Here is a 27,493-nt window from a genome sequence, read left to right as displayed (position 1 = left end):
TGAGTTGATTTTTGTGTATGGTGTAAGGAAAGGGTCCAGCTTCAATCTGGTGGATATGGCTAGCCAGTTCTCCCAGCACCATTTATTGAACAGGGAGTCTTTTCCCCACTGTTTATTTTTATCAGCTTTGTCAAAGAAATGATGGTCATAGATGTGTGGCCTTATTTCTGGGCTCTTTATTCTGTTCCATTGGTCTGCGTGCCTATTTTTGTATCAGTACCATACTGTTTTGGTCACTGTAGCCTTGTAGTATAGTTTGAAGTTGGGTAATGTGATTACTCCAGCTTTGTTCTTTTTGCTCAGGATTGCTTGTTGGAGGTGTGGATAAGGTACTTAGGGTCTTTGCTCCTTCATTAGTCCAAGGGTGGCAAGGGCAGTTCACTGCAAAGGCAGTAGCAGAGAGCTTTCAGATGTCCCTGGAGGCTCTGTCCAGGGAGTTGCTGAGTTGGTAATGGCTCAATATATCTGGCAAGAGGTGGCTGGAGGCCCAGGCCTGGAGGACTTGCCTGGTGAGGTGATATGGGAATGGGCCCCACCTAACAGTCTGGCCACTTTTCTGTAAGGCTGCTGTGGTATGCTTGGGGCCCATGCCAGTCCCTAGTCACCTCAGATTTTTCAGAACCTGTAGGTGTCACCAGTGAAAACTATGAAATAGTACAGATGGCAGCAAAGAGGCCGTGGTTGGGAGGCCCCACCCGGGGGGGAGGCACGGGATTGGGTACCTGCTTAAAGTAGCAGTCTGGCCTTCGTTTTGGTAGAGCAGCTGTGCTTTCCTGGAGTATTCCTTCTATCCCAGGTTGGCTCAGACTCTCTGAAGCCTGAAGGCTGGAATGGCTAAGGTGCCAAAGATGGCAGCCTGGAGGCTGCCTGGAAGGAGGTATATACAGGAGTCTAACCTCCCACTTTGCCGAGGCTACAGCTACTTTTTCCAGAAAGTCAAAGTATCTAAGGCTCCAGGGTCTCCACACATGCCTGGGCAGCATAATTTTTTAATATCACACTGAAACTTCAGACAACAAAAGCAAAAATTAAAAAGTGAGATTATACAAAACTGAAAAGCTTCTGTACAGCAAATAAGCAACGACACTCCTTATAGCTCTGGCTGTCAGAATGAAGACTGAAGGCCTTGGTGGAGTGGGTTCACAAGGAGATCTCATGACCTGTGGGTGCAAATATCTGTGGGAGAAGCATGCTTTCCCTGGGTTGGGGAGGATCCCCTGGCTCTGGTTGCTCCCAGGTGGGCTGTTGTCCTATCTTGCTTTTCTTCATTCTCTGTGGGTCAAGTTGTTTCCTTGATACCAATGAGCGGACCTGGATGTTTCAGTTGAAGGTGTTGTATTTGCTCATCCCTTCTGTTCCTCTCCATGAGAGCCATGCACACTGGCTGCTTCTAGTTGGCCATCTTGGCCACTCCTAGATTATTTGAAAGCATGTCTTCCGATAAAATTTCATTGTCTGTAGGGATATTATTCTGTGCTTTATTATTATTATTATTATTATTATTATTATTATCATTATTATTTGAGATGGAGTTTCGCTCTTGCTGCCCAGGCTGGAGTGCAATGGCATGATCTCGGCTCACTGCAACCTCTGCCTCCCGGGTTCAAGCGATTCTCCGGCCTCAGCCTCCCAAGTAGCTGGGATTACAGGCATGCGCCACCACACCCAGCTAATTTTGTATTTTTAGTAGAGACGGGGTTTCTCCATGTTGGTCAGGCCGGTCTCAAACTCCCGACCTCAGGTGATCTGCCCACCTTGGCCTCCCAAAGTGCTGGGATTACAGGCATGAGCCACCACCCCCGGCAGAATATCTTTTAAATTATAGTATTTTTGCATGAGATTCCATGTCCAAAATTTTCTTTTGCTAATTTTTGTGTGAATTTAATTTTTCTGAAAATTTGGAAGGAAGGTTGGTTTAAGTAACATTTGTATCTTTAGATTTTTCTCTTCTGCTGTTATTCTATTGTATTTTAAAAATATGATGAAACTGGACCTTTCTATTATACCACACACAACAATCAACTCAAAATGGATTAAAAGGCTACATACAAGATCTGAAGCTATCAAACTCCTAGAAGTAAACATAGGGAAAAAGTTCTTTGATATTGGCCATGAAATAATTTTTTGAATATCACACTGAAACTTCAGGCAACAAAAGCAAAAATTAAAAAGTGAGATTACATAAAACTGAAAAGCTTGTATACAGCAAACAAGCAACAACACGAAGAGGAAGCCTATGGATTTTGATAAAATATTTGCAAACCATTTATCTGACTAAGAGGGTAGTAGCTAAAATATATAAGGAACTCACACAACTCAATATTAAAAAAAAAACTCAATTTAAAAATGGAGAAAGGGCTTGAAAATTTCATTTCTCCAATGAATTCACAAAAATGGCAACAGGTGTATGAAAAGATGCTCAACATTACTCTGTCTCAGGACGTGGAAGTCAAAATTACAATGAGATATCACCTCACACCTGTTAGGATGAATATTATTGAAAAGACAAAAGATAACAAGTGTTAGGAAGGGTGTGGAGAAGAGGGAATCTTTGTACATTGTTGGGGGAAATGTAAACTGGTACAGCTATTATGGAGAACAGTATGAAATTTTCTCAAAAAATTAAAAATAGAACTACCATATGATCCATCAATCTCACTGCTGGATATATATTCATAGAAAATGAAATCAACATCACATAGAGATATTTTCATTCCCATATTCACAGTACCATTATTCATATTGGCCAAGACATGGAAACAACAGAAGTGTCCATTGACAGATGAATGGATACCACAACATGTGGCATATGTACACAATGAAATACTATTCAGCCTTAAAAAAGGAGACACTGCCTTTTGCAACAACATAGATGAACCTGGAGAACACTGTGCTAAGGGAAATTAGCCAGACATAGAAAGAAAGATACTGCATGATGTCTATCACATGGAATTTTTTAAAAGATCAATTACATAAAACCAGAGAGTGGTTACCAGGGGCAGAGCAGGGCAGGAAATGGGGAAATGGGAGAAAGTAGACCCAAAGGTACAAATTTGCAGTTATGTATGATGAATAAGTCTAGAGATTTAATGACAGCATGAGGACTACAGTTAACAACATTGCATTGCACAGTGTACTGAAAATACGTTAAAGAGTATAGATTTTAGGTGCATGTATCACACAAAAATGATATCTATAGAAGGTGATTGATAGGATAAATTGCCTGACTATAGCAATCACTTCACTATGGATATATATGTATATCAAAAATGTCATTGTTGTATACCTTAAATATATACAGTTTATAAAAAAGAGTACCTGATATAGAGTATCTGCTAAATAAATGATGGCTATCATTAAGACAAATACGATGGTTTGCTTCTTAGTATTTCTTGACTCCCTTCCCTTCCCCAGCTTTTATAGGAATCTTCTTTTTTTTTTTTTTATTTATCTCTGTTGTCCCTATCCTACTCATTATTCATTTTACTCCCAGGATTTTCTCCTAGTGTGGGCCACTGTCATGGAAGATGGCCTTGGCAGGTCAGTTTTGAGAATTCCTTGTGCTATACTGCTCCAGCCCCTTCAGAAATTCTTACACAGGTCCCCTGTACTCACCTGCAACTGGAGTGGGCACTTGCCCCTCTCACTTTCTGCTGCTCTTCTCACATTGCCTGCTGTGTTTTCCAGGCGATGCCTATTGGCTTACTTTGTGGTTTTCCTGTTTCCAGTCCTGCTAGACACCTTGTGGATTCCCTTTGCTTTCTCTCACATAAAAACCAACAACATTCAGGTCTTATGGCTATTGGTGGTTTGTTATTACATGGAGTATTTAGAGCTGATGCCTGTAGTTTGGCCATAAACTGTCAGCTAATTTTTTTGTAAATATTGTCCACAGATTTTCTAAAATCTGATGCCTAATGGTTCTATCTGTTTTTAATGTGGATATTTTGGAAAAGAAAAAAAAAATTATGCTGCTTTCATTGCTATCAACGTTCCAGGATCTTTCATCAGCATTCCTTTTGACATTTAATGGACTCTTTGAATTTACTGTTAAATCACTTTCCTCAATAGCATAAAATCTTTTAACAAATTGATCTGAATGAAATGTTTCTGAAAGTATTTAAATATTTTACTATTACACCCACCTTTCATTAAAAAGAAAAAAAATAGGCAATTGTTCTGCTATGTAATGAGATGAATTAATAAATATGTGTGTGTGTGTGTGTGTGTTTGTGTGTGTGTGAATATATATTTTTTAATTTGGAGATCAATAAGAGATAAAGAATCATGAGAAGCAACCTAAGTGGTTGTAGCTTCCTCTTAGCTCATCCTGATTAGGATTGAAGTTTTCCATCCTTTCTATGTTAGGAAAACAAATTTGCATGTCTTGGATGTGAATCAACTGCATCATTTACGAACACAAAGGGGATTCAAATTAAACGAAGTCTTTGTTTGCTATAGTGAAAAGAACAAGTGAGAAGAAAAAAACATTGTCCATCAGCAACAGTTTTACTGTAAAGATACAGATGATCACAGATTCTAATAAAATAGAAATGGAACAAATGCCAACTTAAATTTCAGGAAAAAATGTGAAGGTAAATACTTAAAAAGTCTATAAAGCTGTTTGGCCGAGTATAAGAGGGAAGGAAACAGAGTAAGTAGCAAAAGTGATTTTGTGTAACCAGAGCTTACATGCCATATCCAAAGCTCTCAGAGTAGTCAATCTTAGGCGAAAGGAAGGAAAAGATAGAAATAGAAAGAAAATCAGGCTGGCGTGTGGCTCACACCTGTAATTCCAGCACTTTGGGAGGCCGAGGCGGGCAGATCACAAGGTCAGGAGTTTGCATCCAGCCTGGCCAACATAGTGAAACCCCATCTATACTAAAAATATAAAAAATTAGCTGGGCATAGTGGCAGGGGCCTGTAATCCTAGCTACTTGGGAGGCGGAGGCAGGAGAGTTGCTTGAACTCGGGAGGTGGAGGTTGCAGTGAGCCGAGATAGCGCCACTGCATTCCAGCCTGAGTGGCAGTGCAAAACTCGTCTCAAAAAAAAAAAAAAAAAAGAAAGAAAAGAGAAAGAAAATCACAAAAAGGCTTATTTGTAAGTAGAAATTGCTGAGTATGCCACTCCTACCTACTTGTAGAAAACTTGGGTATTTCATCATCAGTTTATTCTCTTAGTAAAATTTAAGAAATTTGCTAGTGATTATATATACCTACTATGTACCCATAAAAATTAAAAATTAAAAAAAAGAAATTTGTGTAAAGGACATGAGAGAAAGTAAGGAATAGCACCTTGCCTCTCCGGCTCTATGTCACTTTCTTCTGTTTCAAGTAACTTCTTATTGAAAAAGATTTGCTTAAGGCATTTGACATCATTGTTATTTTAATGAGTAGTTCTTTTGTTTTTATGCAGACTTTCCACTAAAGGCAAACCTGAACCTTGCTTGCTCTGCAGTGACCTGAGCATGAAATCTGAGACATTACCCAGTACTACCAACTTTCATGAAAGGGCAAGTGTTGGTGGCCATTTCCCATAATTATTAACTCATTCTATTCTCTAAATAGGAGAACTATAGTCTTCTTTGTTGTTTGTGTTTGTGTCTTATTTTTGCCGTTGCGTTACCAACAACAACAACAAAAAGTTTCATCCATTAACTGTAAGTATGCACACACATGCCTTCTAGTTCACTTTGCAATTTTTGCATCTTCATGAAACATATACAATACTGTGGAATTAGAATACCCTAGATTTATAGGGACAGGTAAAACTAAAATTAATTCTAGTTGAACCCCATATACTGTCTAAATATCCTCTAAGAAATCCTTCATAATGGGGCCTTCTTGTGTACTTAAGTACCCTGGTGATGAAGAGCTCATCACTCAGGAAGCCTGTTGCATCTCTGAGTACCTGTGAGTGTCAGAAAGTCTTTACAATGAGTTTGTGTTTGTACCTTCCCAGCTTCTCCCCAGAGATCCTTGTGTCCCTTCCTCAAATCCATCCAGCATAAGTCATCTACCTTGGCCTGAGTTTTGTCTTTACTGTTCTTAGTCAGTCTCCACTGAACAAAGTTGAGGCCATGTTCCTCTAAAAGTATGGGGTACTTACTCTTTCCTCTACAAGAATGGACCTTGCTTCTTTTGAAGAAGTGCTATCCTGCTTTTCATGAAAAATATGATAAATTTTTGAACTGACAATCACAATTACAAATAAACTAAACATTTTGAGATTACTTGTGACTAAATTCAACGTTCAGTATCTATTCTCATGCTATGTCAAATTTTCTCCATATTTTAAACTTATACATATTCAGGATTCATGTCCACTTATAAGCTACTGGACCACAGTGACATATTTCAAGGACAACACCAAGAGAAAGACTGAGAAAAAAAAAAAGGAAATAACATAAATTCGGACATTAAACAAGATAAAGTCTGATACACTTTTGAGAGGATTAAATCTTATTACAAATCTAGGTGCACAATAATTTTTAATAATTAAAACAAATTTATTTCATTTTTATAGAAGAAAGTATTTTCTCCTTTTTACAAAGCAAGTATCATTTCTCCTTCAAAGGCTGTCCCAAGAATAACATTTGGTACAGTCTCAGTGCTAAAAAAAATTTGGGGGGCCTGGTGTGGTGGCTCACTCCTATAATCTCAGCACTTTGAGAGGCAGAGGCAGGTGGATCATTTGAGGTCAGGAGTTTGAGACCAGACTGGCCAACATGGTAAAATCCCGTCTCTACTAAAAATACAAAAATTAGCCAGGTGTGGTGGTGGGTACCCGTAATCCCAGCTCCTTGGGTGGCTGAGGCAGGAGTATTGCTTGAATGCGGGAGGCAGAGATTGCAGTGAGCTGAATTGCGCCATTGCACTCCAGCCTCGGCAACAGAGCAAGACTCTGTCTCAAAAAAAAAAAAAAAAAAAAAAAAATTGAATAGAAAAATGGCTTTTCATCTATTTAAGATTTATCTCACCTATAGTAATTTTAAGTATTATGTTAATTAGAATACAAATGTAGTAATTAGCTGAAAGTAGAAAGTACAGAAATAGAATAATTCTGACCCTATATTTACTTACTATGTGATGTAAGACAGGATGTATGAATTTTGCATTAAAATTTACTTTGTTTCTATTAAGAAAGTTTTTATAAGGGGGTTACCACAAGATCATATAGTAAAATAATCTTAATCCATTTTCAAACTAAAAATACCATTGATTGATTGTTCACTTCTAATAAAATTACAAAAAGCAGGATTACTACCATCATTTATAATCCATTCTGTACATTCATACTTCTTAGATTGTTAAAGTTTTTGGTCTCTGAAAATTTTATGTTTTAATTTTCTTACAATCACAAATAACTCTAGTATTAGTTATAAACCAGAGCATGCCAAAATAATAAACTAATTCAGTTTAGTTGTTTTGCATGTTTGCTAGAAAAGAATACACTAAGTGGAATTGGTGGAAAAGATATTCTTGTAACTGAATAAATTATTTTTTCCTGTGAAGCACTAATTATTGCTAAAATTAAAGTTTCTCTTATTTGTTTTCACAATAGAAAGGCTTAGGTATTTATTTTAAAGCAGAACAATTACCAATGTCATAAGGAAGAAATTACTTAACAGTTGGTAGTGTCAGTAGAGTAGTCTCTTCAAGAGGTAACAGAAGAAAAGAATCAGAATACTTAAGACATATATCATGTCCTTAAAATGTCATAATTCAGGCTTACAAATGCCCAAGTGAATTGTAGCTTTGCAGATTTTCATTTATTTATCCATCTGATTCTTTCATCTATTAAGAACCTTTCTGTGGTATCTATCTATCTATCCATCCATCCATCCATCCTTCCATCCATCCATCCATCCATCTATGGATTTTCATGGTCTTATGTAGCATTGAAATAATTAGGGAATTAATTAGTAAAAAGAAATTACAGCAGATTAGTATAAGATATTTTACTGAAAAATAATTCTCCCCAATGAAAGGAAGAAATTATTTCATTAAATTAGAAACATTATTATAGTTTCAGGAATTTAAATGAAAATGTGTTACTCAGAAGAGTAAATTAAAGATGATGTCTATAAAAGAAATCTTTTTTTGATGATTACATATACAAGGCAATCACCATGCACTTGAACTGATGTCTCAAAAACATTCAGTGATGTTCATGAATAAAACTTCTAGCATCTTAGAACAGAAATTGAGAAAAGAATACTACTGATATACATAGAGTATCTCTTTTTTTCAAGTGACCCAATTTCACCTATTTTTCTCTGCATTTCGCTATATTTCTGGAAAGCTGTCATCTACTAATATAGCTTCTTCAATGAGAGCTATGTCAAACCATGTCAGATGTGTTTTGCCTTATCTTTCTTTCCTTGCAATAGTTCATAAAAAATGAATACCATCTTTTTCTTCGTCTAAGAAATATAAATAAAAAGTATTTTATTTCAATGAATCATTTTTTCCCCTTGAGTTTTCTTTAAAACTGAAGTGAGACTAAGAAATACCTTAAGAGCAAAACTCAATTATTAAAAATATGTGACTTCAAGACAAAAAAACATATGTGGTTCTATGAAGCGATTTCTCTATGAACTACCTAGGTTTGTGCACAGATCGCATCTTCCTGACTCCCCAAGTGCGATCCATCCAGCAGCTGCAAAGCAAGATGCCAAACTCTTAGCAAATGCTTTTTTCTCCCCAGCAGCCTTTGAATTCTTGCCTGGCTCCTTCTTCTGGCTTGTTTCCTGGTGGTACTATTAGTTGCCAGGAAAAGTTGAGGGCCATAGCTGCCTGTGTTTCTTTAATCATATTCTCCACGGATTCTTGTGATCCAGAAATATTTCTTGGGATGGGGAATCCCCTTGAGTGGCAAAAAGCTTAAAAGACTCTTGCTACGATGCTGTGTAGCTGCTCAGGCTACAGGGCCGGGGTAAGGAATTCTAGTTTGATGTCTTGGCTCTGTAACCGGGTGCCATAGGATCCAAACAAATTGTTTCACCATCCTGAGTATTTCCACCTTGGACTTGACTCCAGCAAAGGGGTAGAAAGGATACTGCCCACTCAGGTTTCAGGAACAGAAGTCTTATCTCTGCTGGTTTAAACTTACCTGGATTTTATAACATCTACAGCCATACAGCTGGGGTTGTCTAGCTACAAGAGTGATATGAATCACCTTTTGAAATGTTAATATTGGTTGAAGATTGTATGGAGTCATTTTTTATATCAAACATGTGTCTGTATTAAAGAGAATAATGCCAAACTCATATAAATTTTTAAGATAAAACATGAGTCCTTAAGGACATTTACTTGGGGTAGATACTTGGAGAATTCATCTACTTATTTTGGAAAAGTGACAGAATCCCTAGGTTGCACACAGGCTGAAGTTTGTTTTTGCTTCGGTATCCTGATTTTGCTGATAGAAAATACAAAGTACTCCCAGTAAAGGCAGATATTTTGATGCCCTGGAAATAATAAGAATTTAAAAACCGTGGTATGAACAATGACTGGTATTTAGACATTTATGTCCAGATTTTATTATGGAAATAACTTATAACTTCTAATTCAGGCACACTTTAAGAATGGTGAGAGTGTTTCCCCATCAAGAAAACAAATTATTATTATTATTATTATTATTATTATTTTGAGACAGAGTCTCACTCTGTTGCTCAGGCTGGAGTGCAGTGGCGTGATCTTGGCTCACTGCAACCTCCTTCTCCCAGGTTCAAGTGATTCTCCTGCCTCAGTCTCCCGAGTAGCAGGGATTACAGGTGCACACTATCATGCCCCCCTAATTTTTGTATTTTTAGTAGAGGCGGGGTTTCACCACGTTGGCCAGGCTGGTCTCAAACTCCTGATTTCAAAGGACCTGCCCATCTCGGTCTCCCAAAGTTCTGGGATTACAGGCATGAGCCACTGCACCTGGACTAGGAAAATAAACTGTTTTGGAGAGCAGTCTTTTTTTACTTATTTACTTATTTTTATTTTTATTTTTTTTTTACAAATCTATATCTAGAGCTCCATAAAAAGTTCTATGATAAAATAAGGATAATGATGATAATAATAAGGATGCCACTTATTATCAAGTTGAACCCTCCATCTCCTGAGCTCAAGTGATCAAAAAAGGTAACACTGCTCAAGCAATTAAAAAAGGTAACATTTTATCAAATATTTTATGGTGACTGCCTCTTTTGTAAAACTAATCATTCAACGTGAAATCCACACCTAACTTAAAATGTGTTTATCATCTGTCTCCACCCACTGGAATGTAAGCTCCATGAAGGCAAGGCTGATCTTGTTCATTTTGTTTACCAATGTACCTTGGAGACTTGGTGCATAATAGAAGCTCAACAAATATTAAATACATGAATGAGTGACTGGTCAACTTATCAGTTGGCTTTGGCAGCCTTCTGCCTCCTCATAAGCTCCTCCTTTCCCTCTTGCTAAAAACCAGTTGATTTCCTACTTTTAAAAAATATGGAACCAAATTTGTTTCTAATTCTTTGTCTCTGTAAGGTTTTCTCTACAAACTGGCATCATCCAATAGAAATATAATGTGAGCCACATATATAATTTTAAAAGTGTCTAGTGTCCATTTAAGAAGTAAACATGAATAAAATTAATTGTAATAAAATTTATTTAATCCAGCATATCCAAGATACTATCATTTCAACATGTAATTATACAAAAATTATTGATGAGATATTGACATTATTTTTTGTACTCAGATTTCAAAATCCAGTGTGTGTTTTACATATACCTTGTTCTAGACTAGTCACATTTTAAGAGCTCAGTAGTCCATAGAGGCAGCAGTCACATATTGACAGCGCAGGTCTATACTCTGTATTTCTCCAATTCTCAAGGTAGGAATTATAACCACTATTTACAGGCAAACTCCATTGCCATTGCACGATATCAGTCCCCTCCCCAAATAAAAGGGCCATTGTTCCTATAATTTTTGCTTCTTCTGATTTCATTTTAAATTAATCATTTGAACTGACTCCTTTCTCTCTGAGGACATTTCAAAGCTTTGCAGCATAAATGGCAGGATTAGGTACTCTTAGTTTTTACTTTTTTTTTTTTTTTTTTTTTAAAAACCCTCCAATATTTTACTCATAGAATCTATTTTCCAAGGCTGTAATCATTTTTATCATTAGGTTCTTATCAATTTCTCTTTATTTTTATGTGAACAGAGAAATCAAAACTGTACATGAGTGTCCAAATACTAGCAATTATTTATGTATACTAAGAAAAATTAAGGACAATGTTCAACATTAACACTTTCAGCAAGATGGCTAGTCTAAACTATTTTGTTACAGTCCAAATAGAATCCTTTCATAGGAATGCTGATTTTGTATGATTATCACTTTGTAATATTATTTTCTTGACCTTCAGTTAGATTACATTTTACGTATTTTACTTAAAAATCTTGAATAGTGATATGTGTAGAATACCACTCAACAGTGTAAATATTTATCCCCGTGACCTATATTCATGAAACAATAAAATATATTACAAGTCACAAAATTTATGCTTAGGAATGTTCAACAATCATTAAATTTAATGTAGAACCTAGACATACTGACCCTTTCAAAAAGATACTAGTTTCATCAAGATCTTTTAAAAATTAAGGAATTCATGCTTACTTAAATATGTATTCTCTGCTATTTTGTTTCAAGATAATAAATTTCATTTTCAAAAAAAACTTAAAGCATATGTAGACATTCTTGTACATAATGTGACAGATTTTTGCCAAAATCAGACACCCTTTAGAAAATTACTTTGAAAAGCTACACACATAAACTTGAAATGCAAGCCAGTCAGTTGAAGAAACTGCCCAGTCTAAGATCTGAGAATGATGGAGCAATATAGAAGATAAGTTAATAAAAAATAGGCTATTCTGCTTGACTGAATAGAAATGGAATGTTTTAGGAAAATGGAACTCTTGTACCTAATCTTGTATAAGAAGATATGGGATGTATATGGTTAATTCACTTGTTTATGGAGTGATGATTTGCTTAATTATCTCATTTCCTTTTTACAATAAGAAATCTAAAAGCTAAAGGTCATGTAAGTATTTTAGATAAGGAAGAGTGTTGGTGTCCACAAAATGTATAACTGGTATATATTTTCTGCAAGAACAAAATACACAGATAACAGCCACTGACATTATCATCACTAAAAATAGACAACAATAGCAACAGCTACATAAATTGGTGTCATGCTTTTGGCAATATTTACCAAGTTCTTTTATACCATTCATTTCTTTTCTTTGATTCTACTTCTGGAAATCTGTTCCAAGGACATAATGTATGTCCTTGTATATATATCAGCCTACATTTCTACATACAGCATATGAAGAAAAACTCTTTACACATAGAGAGGCAGCACGGCCTGGTAGTTATGAACATAGTCTCTGGAGTTGGAGAGCCTGGGCTTAAATCCTGACTCCACTACTGACCAAATGCGTGATGTTGAGAACTCACTTAAGGCCTGTGCTTCAGCTTCCTCATCTATGAGATGAAGATAATCTTTGTATCACACACGGTCTTCATGAGGATTAAATGAGGTAATAAGTGTCAATCACTTTATTAGTGAATTTGATAAATGTTGGCTGTTACTATTAATATGTTTATAATGGGGATGATTAAAAAATAAGAAAAAGTAGGAAGAGCACCATTGCTCTGCAATAGGCGACTGCGTGCATGAGGTCTGATACATACACTCAAGGATAGAGTCATGAATTTTTTTTTTTTTTTGAAACAGAATCTCACTCGGTCGCCCAGGCTGCTGGAGTGCAGTGGTGCGATCTTGGCTCACTAAAACCTCCACCTCCCAGCTTCAAATAATTTTCCTGCCTCAGCCTCCCGAGTACCTGGGATTACAGGCACATACCACCATGCCTGGCTAATTTTTGTATTTTTAGTAGAGATGGGGTTTCACCATGTTGGTCAAACTGGTCTCGAACTCCGGACCTCAAGTGATCTGCCCGCCTTGGCCTCCCAAAGTGCTGGGATTACAGGCATGAGCCACCACTCCCGGCCTAGTGTCATTCAACTTCACCATATTATATACACTGTTTAGCACATGAACTAACTCATACAAGTGTTTAGTGAAGTCTGGATTTCTCTGTGAAATATTCAAGATATCCATTGGGTTACATTTTAATGTAACTGAAACTGGGACATATCTTATAGTCAAGGGTGTGTTTCAGTTTAATTGGAAGCGTGTGATGCATCTCACATTTGACGCACTCTGTGCTCAACAGAATAATGGCCTCCCAAAGATGTCCACGTCCTAATCTCCAAAAGGTGTCAATGTTACCTTACATGGTAAAAAGGAACTTTGCAGATGTGGTTCAGTTAAGGACCTCAAGATGCAGAGATTATCCTAGATTACCCAGGTGAGCCCAATGTAGTCACAACGTGGCCTTACAAAAAGGAGGCTGGAGGGTCAACGTTAGTGGTAGGAGATGTGATGGTGGGAACAGAAGTTGGAATGATATGAGAAGAAACCATGAGCCAAGGAACTCATGCAGCATGTGGAAGCTGAAAATGGCAAGGAAACGATTATCCCCTGAAACCTCCAGAAGGAACCAGCCCTGTCCATATCCTGATTTTAGCACTTCTGACCTCCAAAGCTGTAAGACAAGTGTGTGTTATTTTAAGTAACTAGGTTTGCGGCAATTTGTTACAACAGCAGTAGAAAACTAGCACGCAGTCTTCCTCTGAATGAAAAGAGGTCCTTTTTGACTTCTAGGCACATGTTAGGCTCTCAGTGCATTCCGAGTTACCACTTGACTGCCTAAGAGGCAGTCAGTGTAAAGCTATTGAATGAATGTTGAATAGAATAGAATACAAACATTAAAATGATGTTTACAAAGCCATCATAATAAAACAAAAAAATGTTATTTACAAAAGAATACCTATTTGTATTACAGTGATATCACCACTGTGTTAAATGGGCAAACATCAAATTATGTACATAAAAATTCCAGAAGAAAATAAATTAAACTATTAATAGTCATCATTTCTGCATGCTGGAACTATAAATGGCTTTCTTTTTTTCTTCCTTTTACATTTCTGCACTGTCTCAATTTTCTACAAAGAATGGTATCACTTTCATAAAAGAAGAAAGCACATCAATTTCACTTCAGAAGTAGATAGGAATATAATATGGAACATAAAAGGCAATGAAAAGAATATTGTTATATTCAGTTCCCTCATTTATGCAACAACAATTCTCATGTAACTAATAATTCAAAAATCTTAAATTCATACGTCTGCATATCACAAACTTCATGGTCATCGTGGATCTGTTTTGATTTTGCAAACAGTGGTCAGTTTTAATAATAGTAAATTTGTGATTATCACCTCCAAAAATCAGCTGCTGACCAGCCACTGTGAGCCGCATGACCCCAGCAGCGTGTCAGATAGGTAGTGATTTAAGCAGACTAGCAATTGACTCCACGGGAAGCTGGGAGACCTGCTGAATGAATCTGCTTCACTTACATGTGAAAAGAAGAAAGAGTTATTCTTAGAACTATGGCTCTTTGACCTTGGCTAAGTCATTCCACTCTTCTGAGCCTCACTCAGTCTCTCCTTTTGTGTTAGGAGAGTATAGAACTAAATTATCTCTAAGATTCCATCTAGTTCTAATATTCTATAAATACATGTGTATGTATACACATGTAAACACTCCACACCTATGGACATACAGGCTCTGAGACATAAGACAATGAGACTAATACTCAAAACAATATTCCACTATTTTGCAGTCATATAGGGGTTGCTTTGAACCAGCTTTAACTAGATCTTTCAAACTATGCAATTTGCTGCTAATACCATCACCACCAGATATTTCACAGTGTCTTCTTTTTCACCATGTCAGAAAATAAACTGCATAGTTTGAAAAGCCTTAAATGTGTGAGGGGTTACGGTGGTAGCAGCAGCCTGAGGTCTGGCTAGTCCCTGAGGCTTTCTAGCTTGTCACTCAGCAGCTCTTTGAAGAATGCATTTGTAACTTTGAGAAGGTTGTCTACTTTCTTCCAAGAAAACCAAGCACATTAACAGAACTTAATAGCAGATTTCCAATTCAAGGCAATGCCTGATAATATCTCAATTACTGAAATCAAATGAAGATGCCATTTCTGAAATACGTTTTATATGAAATTTCACTGGAAGTCTGAAATGTCCTAGGATATTTATTATGAACATTTTTCCAGGAAATATTGGCAGAATCCCTATTTTTCAAAGGAAACATAAGTGATTTAATCCAAATCTTAAGGCACTTACAAGTCTTGCAGGGTGGAATAAATCATGCGCATACTGAACTCTAATGCAAAACAGAAAGATGAATGCCAGAGAAAGGTAGGGGTGTATCCCTGTAGATACAGTTTCAGAAGAGAAAGAGATTACACCCAGCTGCCGAGGCAGGAAGATGGTCTAGAGAAGCTTATGGGGTACACAGTATCAAAGGCCTTTTGGCTCCTAAATTCAAGAGCTAATATGGGAAGGGAGGATTTTTCTTTTTCCTAGACCAGGCCTCACTCTATCACCCAGGCTGGAATGCAGTGGCACAGTCACAGTTCCCTACAGCTTTGACGTCCTGGGCTCAAGCAGTCCTACCATTTCAGCCTCCCAAGTTGCTTGGACTACAGGCATGTGCCACCATGCCCCGTTCATTTTTTTCTTTTTTTTTTTTTTTTTTTTTTTTTTTTGTAGAGATGAAGTTTCACCATGTTGCCCAGGCTGGTCCCAAACTCCTGGGCTCAAGCAATCTGTCTGCCTCAGCCTCCCAAAGTGCTGGGATTACAGTTGTGAGTCACCGTACCTTACCAGGAAGAATTTTTGATGGAGGAACTAGAATGAGCAACGTCTTTGTGACATGGAGAATTTGGGCTGTGTACAGAGTCAAAGCATGAAATTTGACAGAAATGCCAACTCCAGATTAGGGAGCCAAGGGAATAAAGATTGAAATGACACATAAGATTGAGAGTGCCAAGGCCTTGAGCCCCCACAGAAGGAAAAGGAGACGGCACTTTCTTCTACAGACAGTTGTAAGCTATCAAGGACATTTAAGCAATTGTTTGATTTGCATTTATTCACCCCTCCCCATTATAAGGGTCATAGGTAATTTTAACTCCATAGTTTAAAAGGCATTATAATTTCTCGCTCAACAAGGCAACATAATTCCAAGCAATCTTTCCATGTATCACACAATGAATAATTCTAATTACGTGTTTGAAATTTTCAAGAAAAGATTTCCTTTATTGCTTTAGTATTTTTAGTTCTATTTGGTGTTGGAAGAGGAGTGGTTCCATTCAGATGTTAGACTCAAAGGTGCACAGGTGGCCGGGCATGGTGGCTTACACCTGTAATCCCAGCACTTTGGGAGGCCAAGGCGAGAGGATCACTTGTGGTCAGGAGTTTGAGACCAGCCTGGCCAACATGGCAAAGCCCTGTCTCTACTAAAACTACAAAAATTAGCTGGATGTGGTGGTGCTTGCCTGTAGTCCAAGCTGCTCAGGAGGCTGAGACACAAATATTGCTTGAACCCGGAAGGCAGAGGTTGCAGTGAGCCGAGATCGCACCACGGCATTCCAGCCTGGGTGACAGAATGAGACTGTCAAAAAAAAAAAAAAAAAAAAAAAACCTGCATATGCATGGGGCCCAGGAAACCCAGCCTTCTGGAGGACAGAGGTGACTTCGTCACACAGACACACAGACTGTATCCACTGGTCTCCAGGCTTGCTGGTTTCAGCCTTTTAGACCCCAGGGCTTAGCCATGGCTCCTCATGCACAGCCCCTTGTCTTCCCACCTGTTTACTCCTCGGCACTGGCACCAAACCTACATTCTGTACATGAAGACATAACACTTATTCAGCATGGTGCTCTCGTTGTGTGTCTGAGTGTGTGGATATGTGTGTCTCTGCATTTATATATAAATGTACAAATATACACACATTATGCAAAATGGCAACAGCACATACCATTTTTTGTTTTTTATCTGTCATTTTGTGGTGAAAACCATATTTTTTCCAAACGGTTTGTGAGCATTTTGAGAAGAGGCCCATCATATTGTATCATGCACACAGCCAATACTCAATTAGCATTTATTGAGCAATTAACTTAAGCTAAGTCTTTAGCCTCCCAGATACATAGTATTTCCTCCTAGGACAAGGAGAACAGCTGGTCAACATACTTGGTATAAAAGGACCAAAAAGTATGGTTCCCATTTTCTTTTAGATCTCAGAAAGACAAGATAGTTTATGTCTTTAAAAGCTCCTGAGATAAGGTAACTGAATCCATCATCTGAAAGCAATCTATCAATAATGCACGTGAGCGCATGGGTGACAACATCCATGTGTGTGAAACCAGAAAGCTCGAAACTGAAAAATGGAGAAAGCATGTGGTAAATATTAAATCCAGGTGGTGTTAGCAAATGGATACCGTTCATCAACTGGCGTGGTTTTCATGTGTTAAACTCAACACTTACCTCAATAAAGAAGATGCTGGCTGCTGATGTTGGGTGGTGATACATATAGACTGTCACAAGAATGGCTGTGGCTATAATGAGGACCAGGATGAGGATTCCAACGATGAGGCCAGCGTGGAGGGTTCCCCCTTTCTTCTCAGCTGCACTGTCATCTGTAGAAGCTGAAAGAACATCCCAGCTGTCAGGACCTTCATGAGTTTACCCTCAAGTTTGCATTTTCATCTGAGGAGATATTTGTGTTTTAATAAAGTACGACTGGATCTTTACTTCCTAGACAACTTTTACGCAACACCAGTTTTAGAGGTGAGGTGCTCTTCATATGGGCAATGAAGAATCCATAGGATTCATGAGTAAAAATACATTTATCACTGTGTTTTATTTTTATTTTTTGAGATGGAGTTTTGTTCTTGTTGCCCAGGCTAGAGTGCAATGGCATGATCTTGGCTCACTGCAACCTCCGCCTCCTGGGTTCAAGCGATTCTCCTGCCTCAGCCTCCTGAGTAGCTGGGATTACAGGTGTAAGTCACCACACCCAGCTAATTTTGTATTTTAGTAGAGACGGGATTTCACCACGATGGTCAGGCTGGTCTCAAAATCCTGACTTCAGGCGATCCGCCTGCCTCAGCCTCCCAAATTCCTGGGATTACAGGTGTGAGCCACCGCGCCTGGCCTGTGTTTTAAAATTTCTAGTTTGATAAGCAAAATGAATAGCTTTTATTCTCAAAGTACTGTGGGAAACCTCAAACTCTAATTAACTACACACTAAATTTAACTTTGATTTTTCTCATTAAACCAACAAAGTTACCTATGGAAAAGCTGATTAATTTTGAAAGCTCCTCTCATTTTCTTTTGGAAATTTTAAATTAAACAGTATTGGACATCTTTTGGTAAGCTCTATAGGCATTTTCAGAAAGTCTGTGCATGAACTCCAAGCATAATTTGTGAAAAATCTGTTTTAAACAAAAATACTTTTTAAAAGTGTAACAGATGGATGCTCAATGACCCTCAAATAGTTTTGATCACTAAAGGGAACACCACAGCAAAGGAAAACTTTCCACTACACCCCAGAACAATATAATTTCCTCTTTTACTGAGATGCTTTCCACTGTAATACACATTTTCTGAATTAGCAAAGGGAGAAATTAAATTTATGAAGTAATAACTATCCTAACCAAAGCCAACCAGCTAAATACAACTAATCTCTAAAGTCTTCTCTTTTTCTAAAATTCTGTAATCACTGATGATTACTCAGGCATTTAGAGATCTTCCTGAATTATGTGCAGCATAATTGTAAGATACAATAAGTTGTATCTTAAGTGCACCGTATGACTGGTATTCTGAATCATGAGACAATTTTTTAAGATGTACAAAAGTTTCAGAACAGTGGCTCTCAATCCTTTCTTTCTTTTCTTTTCTTTCTTTTTGTTTTTTCCTGTGAGATGGGAATCTTGCTCTGTTGCCCAGGCCCAGGCTGGAGAGCAGTGGTGCGATCTCGGCTCACTGCAACCTCCACCTCCCAGGTTCAAGCAATTCTCCTGCCTCAGCCTCCCAAGTAGCTGGGATTACAGGCACTTGCCACTATGCCTGACTAATTTTTGTATTTTTAGTAGAGATGGGGTTAAACCATGTTGGCCAGTCTAGTCTTGAACACCTGACCTCAAATGATTCACCCACCTCGGCCTCCCAAAGTACTGGGATTACAGGCATGAGCCTTTGCACCCGGCCTCAATAGTTTCATGACCAATTTACCTCTCCATTATTTTTACCCTTTGCCTCTATGTTGTAAACATTTTTTTGTCTATTAAACTTCATTTAATAAGCACTGATTTCTTTCTTTTATTTTACCTTTTTTTTAAAGAAAAACCAAACATGGATGTCTATCACAATGTGTGGTCCACATGAACCGATGGAATTCCAGATAAAGTGGAGAAACATGACCTCCTAATTCTTTCCACCTCCCCTCTACGTTTTTATTGCTGTTGTTTACTCTTTGCTTGAGAACCATTGTTGGTGTTCAGTTATCCTTCTCCAAATCTAGTAAGGCTGAAAATTCTAAAGATTTCCCTTATGTAACAGAAATTAATTAGTGAAAGAAGATCAAATTTAGAGTAATTCATTATATAATAGCTCATTTACACTGTGCCGGGGATAGTTGTATTGCTTTGCAAGTACCAAACCAACAACCCTAAGAGGTAGGCACTATTATTATTTCTGTTTTATAGGTAAGGAAATTGAGGCACAGGATAATTAAAAAATGAGCTAGGGTTGCAAAATTATTAAGGTAGAACTGAGCTCACACACCAGCAGTCTGGCCTCCAAGTCTGAATTCTGGACCTCTGATCAATACCTCCTCAATGAACATTGGGCTGTAGGTCCTCCTATTTCCTCTTATTTCATGTTGTGAGTTCTTCCAGCAAATAATTCTGAAAAGAATCTGGTAATTTCAAGCAAAGAAAAACTAATGTAAAAAACAGTTAAAGAATTAACATTGGAGCTGGGCGTGGTGGCTCATGCCCGTAATCCCAGCACTTTGGGAGGCCAAGGCAGGTGGATCACCTGAGGTCAGGAGTTTGAGACCAGCCTGGCCAACATGGCGGAAACCCTGTTTCTACTAAAAATACAAAAAATTAGCCAGGCCTGGTGGCAGGCGCCTGTAATCCCAGCTACTCAGGAGGCTGAGACAGGAGAATTGCTTGAACCTGAAGGCAGGGGTTACAGTGAGCCGAGATCCTGCCACTGCACTCCAGCCTGGGCGACAGAGCGAGACTCCACCTCATAAAAAAGAATTAACATTGCACCTCCAAGATGACAGAGGCTACGTCTTTGGGCTGGGTCTTAGGTCAGTATCCGCCATCATAAACATTTTCATCCATATTTGGTGAGAAGGGAGGAGGAAAAGAGAGGAAGGAAAAAGATAAAAATAAAGGCCTTTGGAAATAGATTACAGTATTAGAATGACCACATCGCCAATAAAAATCAAATGAGGCTATAATAAATGACCTCATCTGTCTGGTCTTCAGTTAACCTTATTTCCAAAACGCAGTCAATAACAGTAATTACCCCATAGGGTTGATGTGAGAATTCCACATTTAATACATATAAAGTTCTTAGGAGAGTACCTGACTCATAATAAGCACTTAATGAATATTGAGATATTATGTTATTATGGTACTTTTTATATGAGGCAGGTTGAGACAAATTATACAGTCAGATTCATGACAATATATAAACTATGTTTTTGCCCTTAACGTGTGTTGCTTTTAAAAGTTTGGCCTCATTCTTATGTATGCTTATATTATTGCATCTTGTGGACTTGGCTATTTTCTTATTTTTATAAGAGTATGACACATTGCTCTCCTGGGAAAATAGGATTAATTGAAAATGTGGCTTTAGGGAAAATGTAGCAAAAATATCTACTTGAGTCAAAAACGAAGAACTGACTGTTTCTTCAAATCCTTCCCTCCCTCTTCCATTTGTCTTTCCATCCCTCCATCCCTCTCTTTCTTGTTGTTTTTTATCTTCCCTTTCTCCATCCATCCATCCATCCATCCATCCATCCATCCATCTATCCACCCATCCAGTGTCTGATTCTATTTCTGGGGTTTGTCTTTGGGATGGGTTTTAGGTCAGTATCTGCCATCATAAACAGTCCTTTATACACAGCATGCCAAGTTTTATCCTCACAAATTTCAGCCTCACTTCTTCTTTTTATTTTTTATTTTTGAGACAGGGTCTTGCTGTCACTCAGGCTGGAGTGCTGTGGTGCGATCTTGACTCACTGCAGCTTCGAACTCCTGGACTCAAGTGATCCTCCTGCTTTGGCCTCCCAAGTAGCTGAGGCTACAGGCATGTGCCACCATGCCTGTATAATTTTTTTATAGTGACAGATTCTCACTATATTGCCCAGGCTCATCTTGAACTCCTGGGCTCAAGCATTCCTCCTGCCTCAGCCCCTCAAAGTGCTGGGATTACAGACATGTGCCATTGCACCTGGCTTAGCCTTACTTCTTTTGTTTATGCAGGAATGGAGAGGGAAGATTAAGGTATTTGTGAGTTGACCTCAGGTTGCTACTTCCCAAATGTGCTGGAGGACCAGAACCTGTTAAGGAGGCAGCCTTTCCCAGGAAGGAAAAAGAGGGCAAGGGTCATGTTTCACTTAATAAGAGTCCTTGTCAGAAATAAAATTATTTTTGTCTTGCAAGACATAAGTTGCCAATCTTTGGAATATAACAATCAGAACCAGATTTGCACCTTGAGTGTGGTAAACCTCGCTACCTTTATTTAGACATAAATACTTACTCTCCCAATTATTATTTATTCATACTTCCAATAATAATTTAGTTATATTATCTCCTTTTAAAAATGTTCCTTTACATTTCTGTTTTAGATATCAAGACACCACGGCCATATCTAATAATGCAATTTGTACAGAGTTTAGTTTATTACTAGCCAAATAACCATTTAATAACATTTTTGGATGAGGATTATTTTAATAAAATAAGCAGCTTTCATGGATTCTCAATACTAACCAGAATACAAAATAAATATTTAGAGATCTATGAGTATGACATGACTTGATGTGTTCTAACAGAGCAAGTCGTTTAAGGAAAAATGTAGCATACTAAATTCCAAAATATTACAAGACTTTCTTTGTGTCACATACCAATGACTATTTCATGCTTTAGAGTGACCATCTGAATGGAGGGACCAAAATTGCACACATAGTTTTGGAGAAAGCATTTTTCTACTCTCATATTATTTAACCTTTTTTTTTTTTTGGCTACTGCAATGATTCTACAATTTCCTACACAGTACAAGCATCTCTATTCCAGCTTCTTTCTATGGGCTTTAGATGAGCATATATTAGCAAGTATTATGATGGCTTAATTAGAGATTGTTAAATCTGAAGGTGCAGGAAGCACTTCATTGATATGCTTTGATTTTAAATTCTTTCACTAGTTGGTTTCCAGTTTAATATCATGCTTGATCAAATGGTATGGATTTTGCATATTTATGGAGATCTGCAGACAGAATTTAGAGTATCCTGGGTATATACTCAAAAGGATATAAATTATTCTACCAAAAAGACACATTATGTCCATTGCAGCACTGTTTACAATAGCAAAGACATGGAATCAACCTAAATGCTTATCAACGGTAGACTGGATCAAGAAAACGTGGTCCATATACACCATGGAATTCTATGCAGCCATAGAAAAAGAATGAGATCCTATTCTTTGAAGGAAGCAACATGGAAAGAGGTGGAGGCTGTTGTCCTAAGCAAACTAACACAGGACCAGAAAACCAAATACCCTGTGTTCTCACTTGTAAGTGGGTGTTAAACATTGAGTACATATGGACACAAAGAAGGGAACAACAGATACCAGAGCCTACTTGAGGGTAGAGGGAGGCAGGAGGGTGAGGATTATAAAGCTACCTATTGGGTACTATGCTTATTACCTGAGTGATGAAATAATCTGTACAATAAACTCCCATGATAATTAACCTATAAAACAAACCTACACAGGTACCCCTGAACCTAAAATAAAAGTTAAAAAACATAGGCATCTCAAATGCAAAACTGAAATTTAGAAAGTGTAAGTGCTTACTAATTCCCATAACTGAAGTTTAGTTCATTCACCTCAAGGGAAGACTGCTTGAGTATGCTCATTTCCCTCCTGCAGAAAATACAATAAACTAAGATGTCCACCTGTGGCTCAACTGATTGTTCTTTTATATTGGCAGACAGAAGTATGTCGAAAAGAATTCTGAACTTGCTTCAGAGAAAAACTTCTCAGTAAGCTTGGTATGGTTTGGCTCTATGTCCCCACCCAAATCTCTTCTTGAATTGTAATCCCCACGTGTTGAGAGAGGGACCTGGTGGGAAGTGATTGGATCATGGGTGTGGTTTCTCCTATGCTGTTCTTGTGATAGTGAGTTCCCATGAGATCTGATGGTTTGAAAGTGGCACTTCCCCCTTCTTTCTCTTTCTGTCCTGCCGCCTTGTGAAGAAGGTGCTTGCTTTTCCTTTGCCTTCTGCCATAATTGTAGGTTTCCTGAGGCCTCCCCAGCCATGCAGAACTGTGAGTCAATTAAACCTCTTTTGTTTACAAATTGCCCAATCTCAGGGACTTCTTGAGAGCAGTGTGAAAATGGACTAATACAAAGCTCATCAGAGTCTAGTAGGCTTTAGGGGAATATTAAAGAAACGTGAGAAGGAATCTAGTCTTAAGACCTAAACTCTTCCTCTATTCATACAAACATCTTATGAGCTTTCATTCATGTCCAAAACAAACAAAAACTAAACAAGCATCTTTCTCACATACTTAGTAAAATGTAACACACAGAAGAATTCAAATCTTTAGTCTTTGTTAAGCCTTACCTTGTGCATTAAAATAAGAGGAATTAATAAAGGGTAACAAGAAGCCATAAAATAGAGTCTCCAAGCCAAAAATGGAAATACAAGAATATACTTTAAAAATCTCCAAAGTAAAGGCTTTTTTTTTGCACTGTGCTTAAGACATTTTTAATATATAAATGAAGCAGAGAAAATCAATAGTATCCAAGATAATATACTCTAATCTGACCCAGTGAGTGTCATTGCTTTTCAACACTTTATGAAATGCAGATCAATATTTAGACACAGAGAAGACTGTAAGAACTGTCAATTCTATCAAAGCAATCTGCTATTTTTGGGGAAGTTTTAGCTACCATAAGAGCAAAGATAACATATATATATATATATATATATATATATATATATATTTTTTTTTTTTTTTTTTTTTTTTTTTTGAGATGGAGTCTTTCTCTGCTCTCACTATCGCCCAAGCTGGAGTGCAGTGGCACAATCTCGATTCACTGCAGCCTCTGCCTCCTGGATTCAGGCAATTTTCCTGCTTCAGCCTCCTGAGTAGCTGGGACTACAAGCATGGGCTGCTGCACCTGGCTAATTTTTGTGTTTTTAGTAGAGACGGGGTTTCACCCTATTGGCCAGGCTGGTCTTGAACTCCTGACCTCAAGTGATCCATGCGTTTCAGTCTCCTAAAGTGCTGGAATTACAGGTGTGAGCCATCGCGCCTGGCCAAGACAACATATTTTTAAAATACTTTAAGTACATACTAGAAAATATTCAAGACCTCACCTCAATGTGTTTAATTTGGAGAAGTCCATGAATCATGGAAAATAAAGGAGGAAAGATGAAAGAAATAAGGAGGTAGGAAAAAAGAAGATAGGAGGAAGGAAGAAAGAAAATGCTATATATATATATATGTATATATAAGTATATACATATATATATTTATTCATTTTGTAAAAGTGTAGCATTTAATTTTAAAACTCTATGTCTCCGTGTTATTTCCATGACTGTTATTTTCACTTAGGATTACATGCATATGCCATTGATAGTCTGTATTTAGAAGTATAATTCTCCAATATGGTAAAATATTTTAATGCATTGCCAAAATGATCTGAACCTACTATTAAATCTTGCCAACAATTAAAGTCCAGAAATAAAGAAAAAATTAAAATAGAAATATTCTTTGTCTGAAATTTTATTCACTTTAGAACTAACTCTTCTCCTGGGCTTAAAATGAAACACTACAGCCCATAAATTCCATAATATATTAATATCCTTTGGGGAACTGAGAGGCTGATGGGTTGGACAAAGTCATGCACAAATTTGCTCAAAATTCATAAATCTTACACAGAAGATGCCAAAATGTGCTCTTTTAAAGCTTCAGAATAAAGTTAAACCATAAATGCCGAAAATGTTAGTGTTCCACTTTGGGATTAAAAATGCACACAGACATGACTTTCCCCACGGAATAGTACCTAACCCATTTACAAGCTAAAGCATGTAATGAAAGAAAATCAAATGAAAAAAGTTTAAAGTGAATTGTACTTCCCTTTGTAAGTTTCCCTTGCAACTGATCGATCTCATTTTGTAGCTCATTTGTTTTCTCTCTTACCTCTTTAACTTTCTATATACACAATCATGACCTTGACTTCATTCAGAGTTTCTTCGGGTGTTTTATGTCTTTTGTAATTTTTCATAATCCTCTTAGTTCTTTCATTTTCTTAATCATAGTGATACTATTTTTTTAAATGCTTACCGGCCTGTCAATATTATTCCGGTATTGGAGTGGATTGAAACTATTATACAAGGTGTACCTAATTCACATTAGCTATCATTGTGACAATACATTCATGATTCACGTTAAGACATTGTGTACAAGGGATTTGGGTAATCACCGTGAAAAGATATAAAAGCCGGTGCACAAAACACATCTAAGGGCATTATGTATAGTGAGACCAATATCTGGCAGGGGCAGCTTTCCTTTTACAGTCTGTCCTACTATCGGGCAGCTGTGAAATTCATTCAGGGAAATATATAAAATGTTCTGGGCTGGAAGATCTTAGAGGATGACTATCCTTTAAAAAAAAAAACACAAAAAACAACCTCATAATCCCTTACCTTTTATCTTAGAAAAATGAAGCTGAATAAAATTTCTATGAAACAATATTAAAAGGAATACTTAATTCTATCAAAATGAGGGATTTTGGATAACAGTCACCAAATCATAGGCTGATTCTAGTCTCATTCAATGATCGGTGCTTTTAGGCATGTGTATGTGCAGATATCTTAAAGGGAAAGTTTTAAGAGATCAAGGCTGCAGTGAGCTTTGATCCTGCCACTGCACTCCAGCCTGGGTGACAGAGTGAGACCCTGTCTTTCAGAAAAAAATTGAAAAAAGAGAAGGTTTATGGTACTTATATATACTACAAATAAGACCAAAAATAAATATTTGGAATAACCCATTATCATTTTACACTTCTTATGTGTATATGTGCTCTTCTTCGTAATAATCTGCCTACACATATGTTTTCAGCAGTCAAGATCTTTATGACATCTAACTTTTAAACTTTTCCTAACATCAGCTTTCTATATCAAGTTATCATTTTTCTCTATTTAAAATATATCTTAAAATTATTGTTATTATTATTATTTTTGAGATGGAGTCTTGCTCTGTTGCCCAGGCTGGAGTGCGGTGGTGCAATCTTGGCTCGCTGCAACCTCCACCTCCTGGGTTCAAGCGATTCTCCTGCCTCAGCCTCCCAAGTAGCTGGGACTATAGGCACGCACCACCATGCCTGGCTAACCTTTTTTGTATTTTTAGTAGAGACGGACTTTCACTATGTTAGCCAGGCTGGTCTCAAACTTTTGACCTTAGGTGATCCACCTGCCTCGGCCTCCCAAAGTGCTGGAATTACAGGTGTGAGCCACTGAGCACAGCCAAAAATTATTTTTGAAAAATAAAAATAAAATGTGTCTCGGCTTCTACCAAAGAATCCACAGGGGAAAAGAAAATCCTAGTACCTAACATTTTCAGCTAAATATGAAACCAAAGGGGTTAATAAACTATTTTCTCTTTTAATTTCATTACAAGACTTTGCATAGTTAAGATATTAGGGTTTTTAGCTACAGAAAAGACTTAGTAGAGTTTTCCTAACAAGGATATTCATAGTGACTATGGAATACCAAAAATAGGCCAACAAAGCACTTTCAAGGTTTGGAGGTACAGAACAGAGTGACTCTCTGTGGCATTTATTCTATCAATTTCAGAATAGTCACTTATGTTCAAACAGATCATTTATATGCATAACCTGAGATTATAAGGATGAATGTTTACTACTTATCAAATCCATCAAGTTTTCTGAACATGGAAGAAAAATCCCCTTCACTCTGTTCTTATCAGTGGAGAAAGACAGATCTGTGTCAAAACCACCTGGCTAACATCAATATGGAACCTTTGGGGCTTCGAGGAATAACATCAGATCTCACATTGCTGGACCTAAAGGACCGGCATCTTTTCCATTCTGTCTTCTTTTCTGCAAAACAGACATAATAGTAAGAGCTATCTCCTGATGGTTGTGAAGATCTGAGAGGGTGCTTATAAAGTGGTTGGCATTGTGCTTAAAATATAATAAATCC

General features: G+C 37.5%; 1 protein-coding gene across 2 annotated transcripts in view; it reads right to left on the bottom strand.

The window, feature by feature from the left end:
• The window catches only part of PLXDC2 (plexin domain containing 2), a 474,652-nt gene that overhangs the window by 18,582 nt on the left and 428,577 nt on the right, over nucleotides 1-27,493 (bottom strand). For both annotated transcript variants that reach the window (XM_009245164.4, XM_054522029.2), the window contains one exon: nucleotides 17,503-17,663. In XM_009245164.4, coding sequence (XP_009243439.3) covers nucleotides 17,503-17,663 — 161 coding nt within the window. The remainder of the gene's footprint in view (nucleotides 1-17,502; nucleotides 17,664-27,493) is intronic.

This window comes from Pongo abelii, chromosome 8 (genome assembly GCF_028885655.2).
Source record: "Pongo abelii isolate AG06213 chromosome 8, NHGRI_mPonAbe1-v2.0_pri, whole genome shotgun sequence".
NCBI classification, from domain to species: Eukaryota; Metazoa; Chordata; class Mammalia; order Primates; family Hominidae; genus Pongo; species Pongo abelii.
This window is presented reverse-complemented; position numbering and strand designations above follow the sequence as displayed.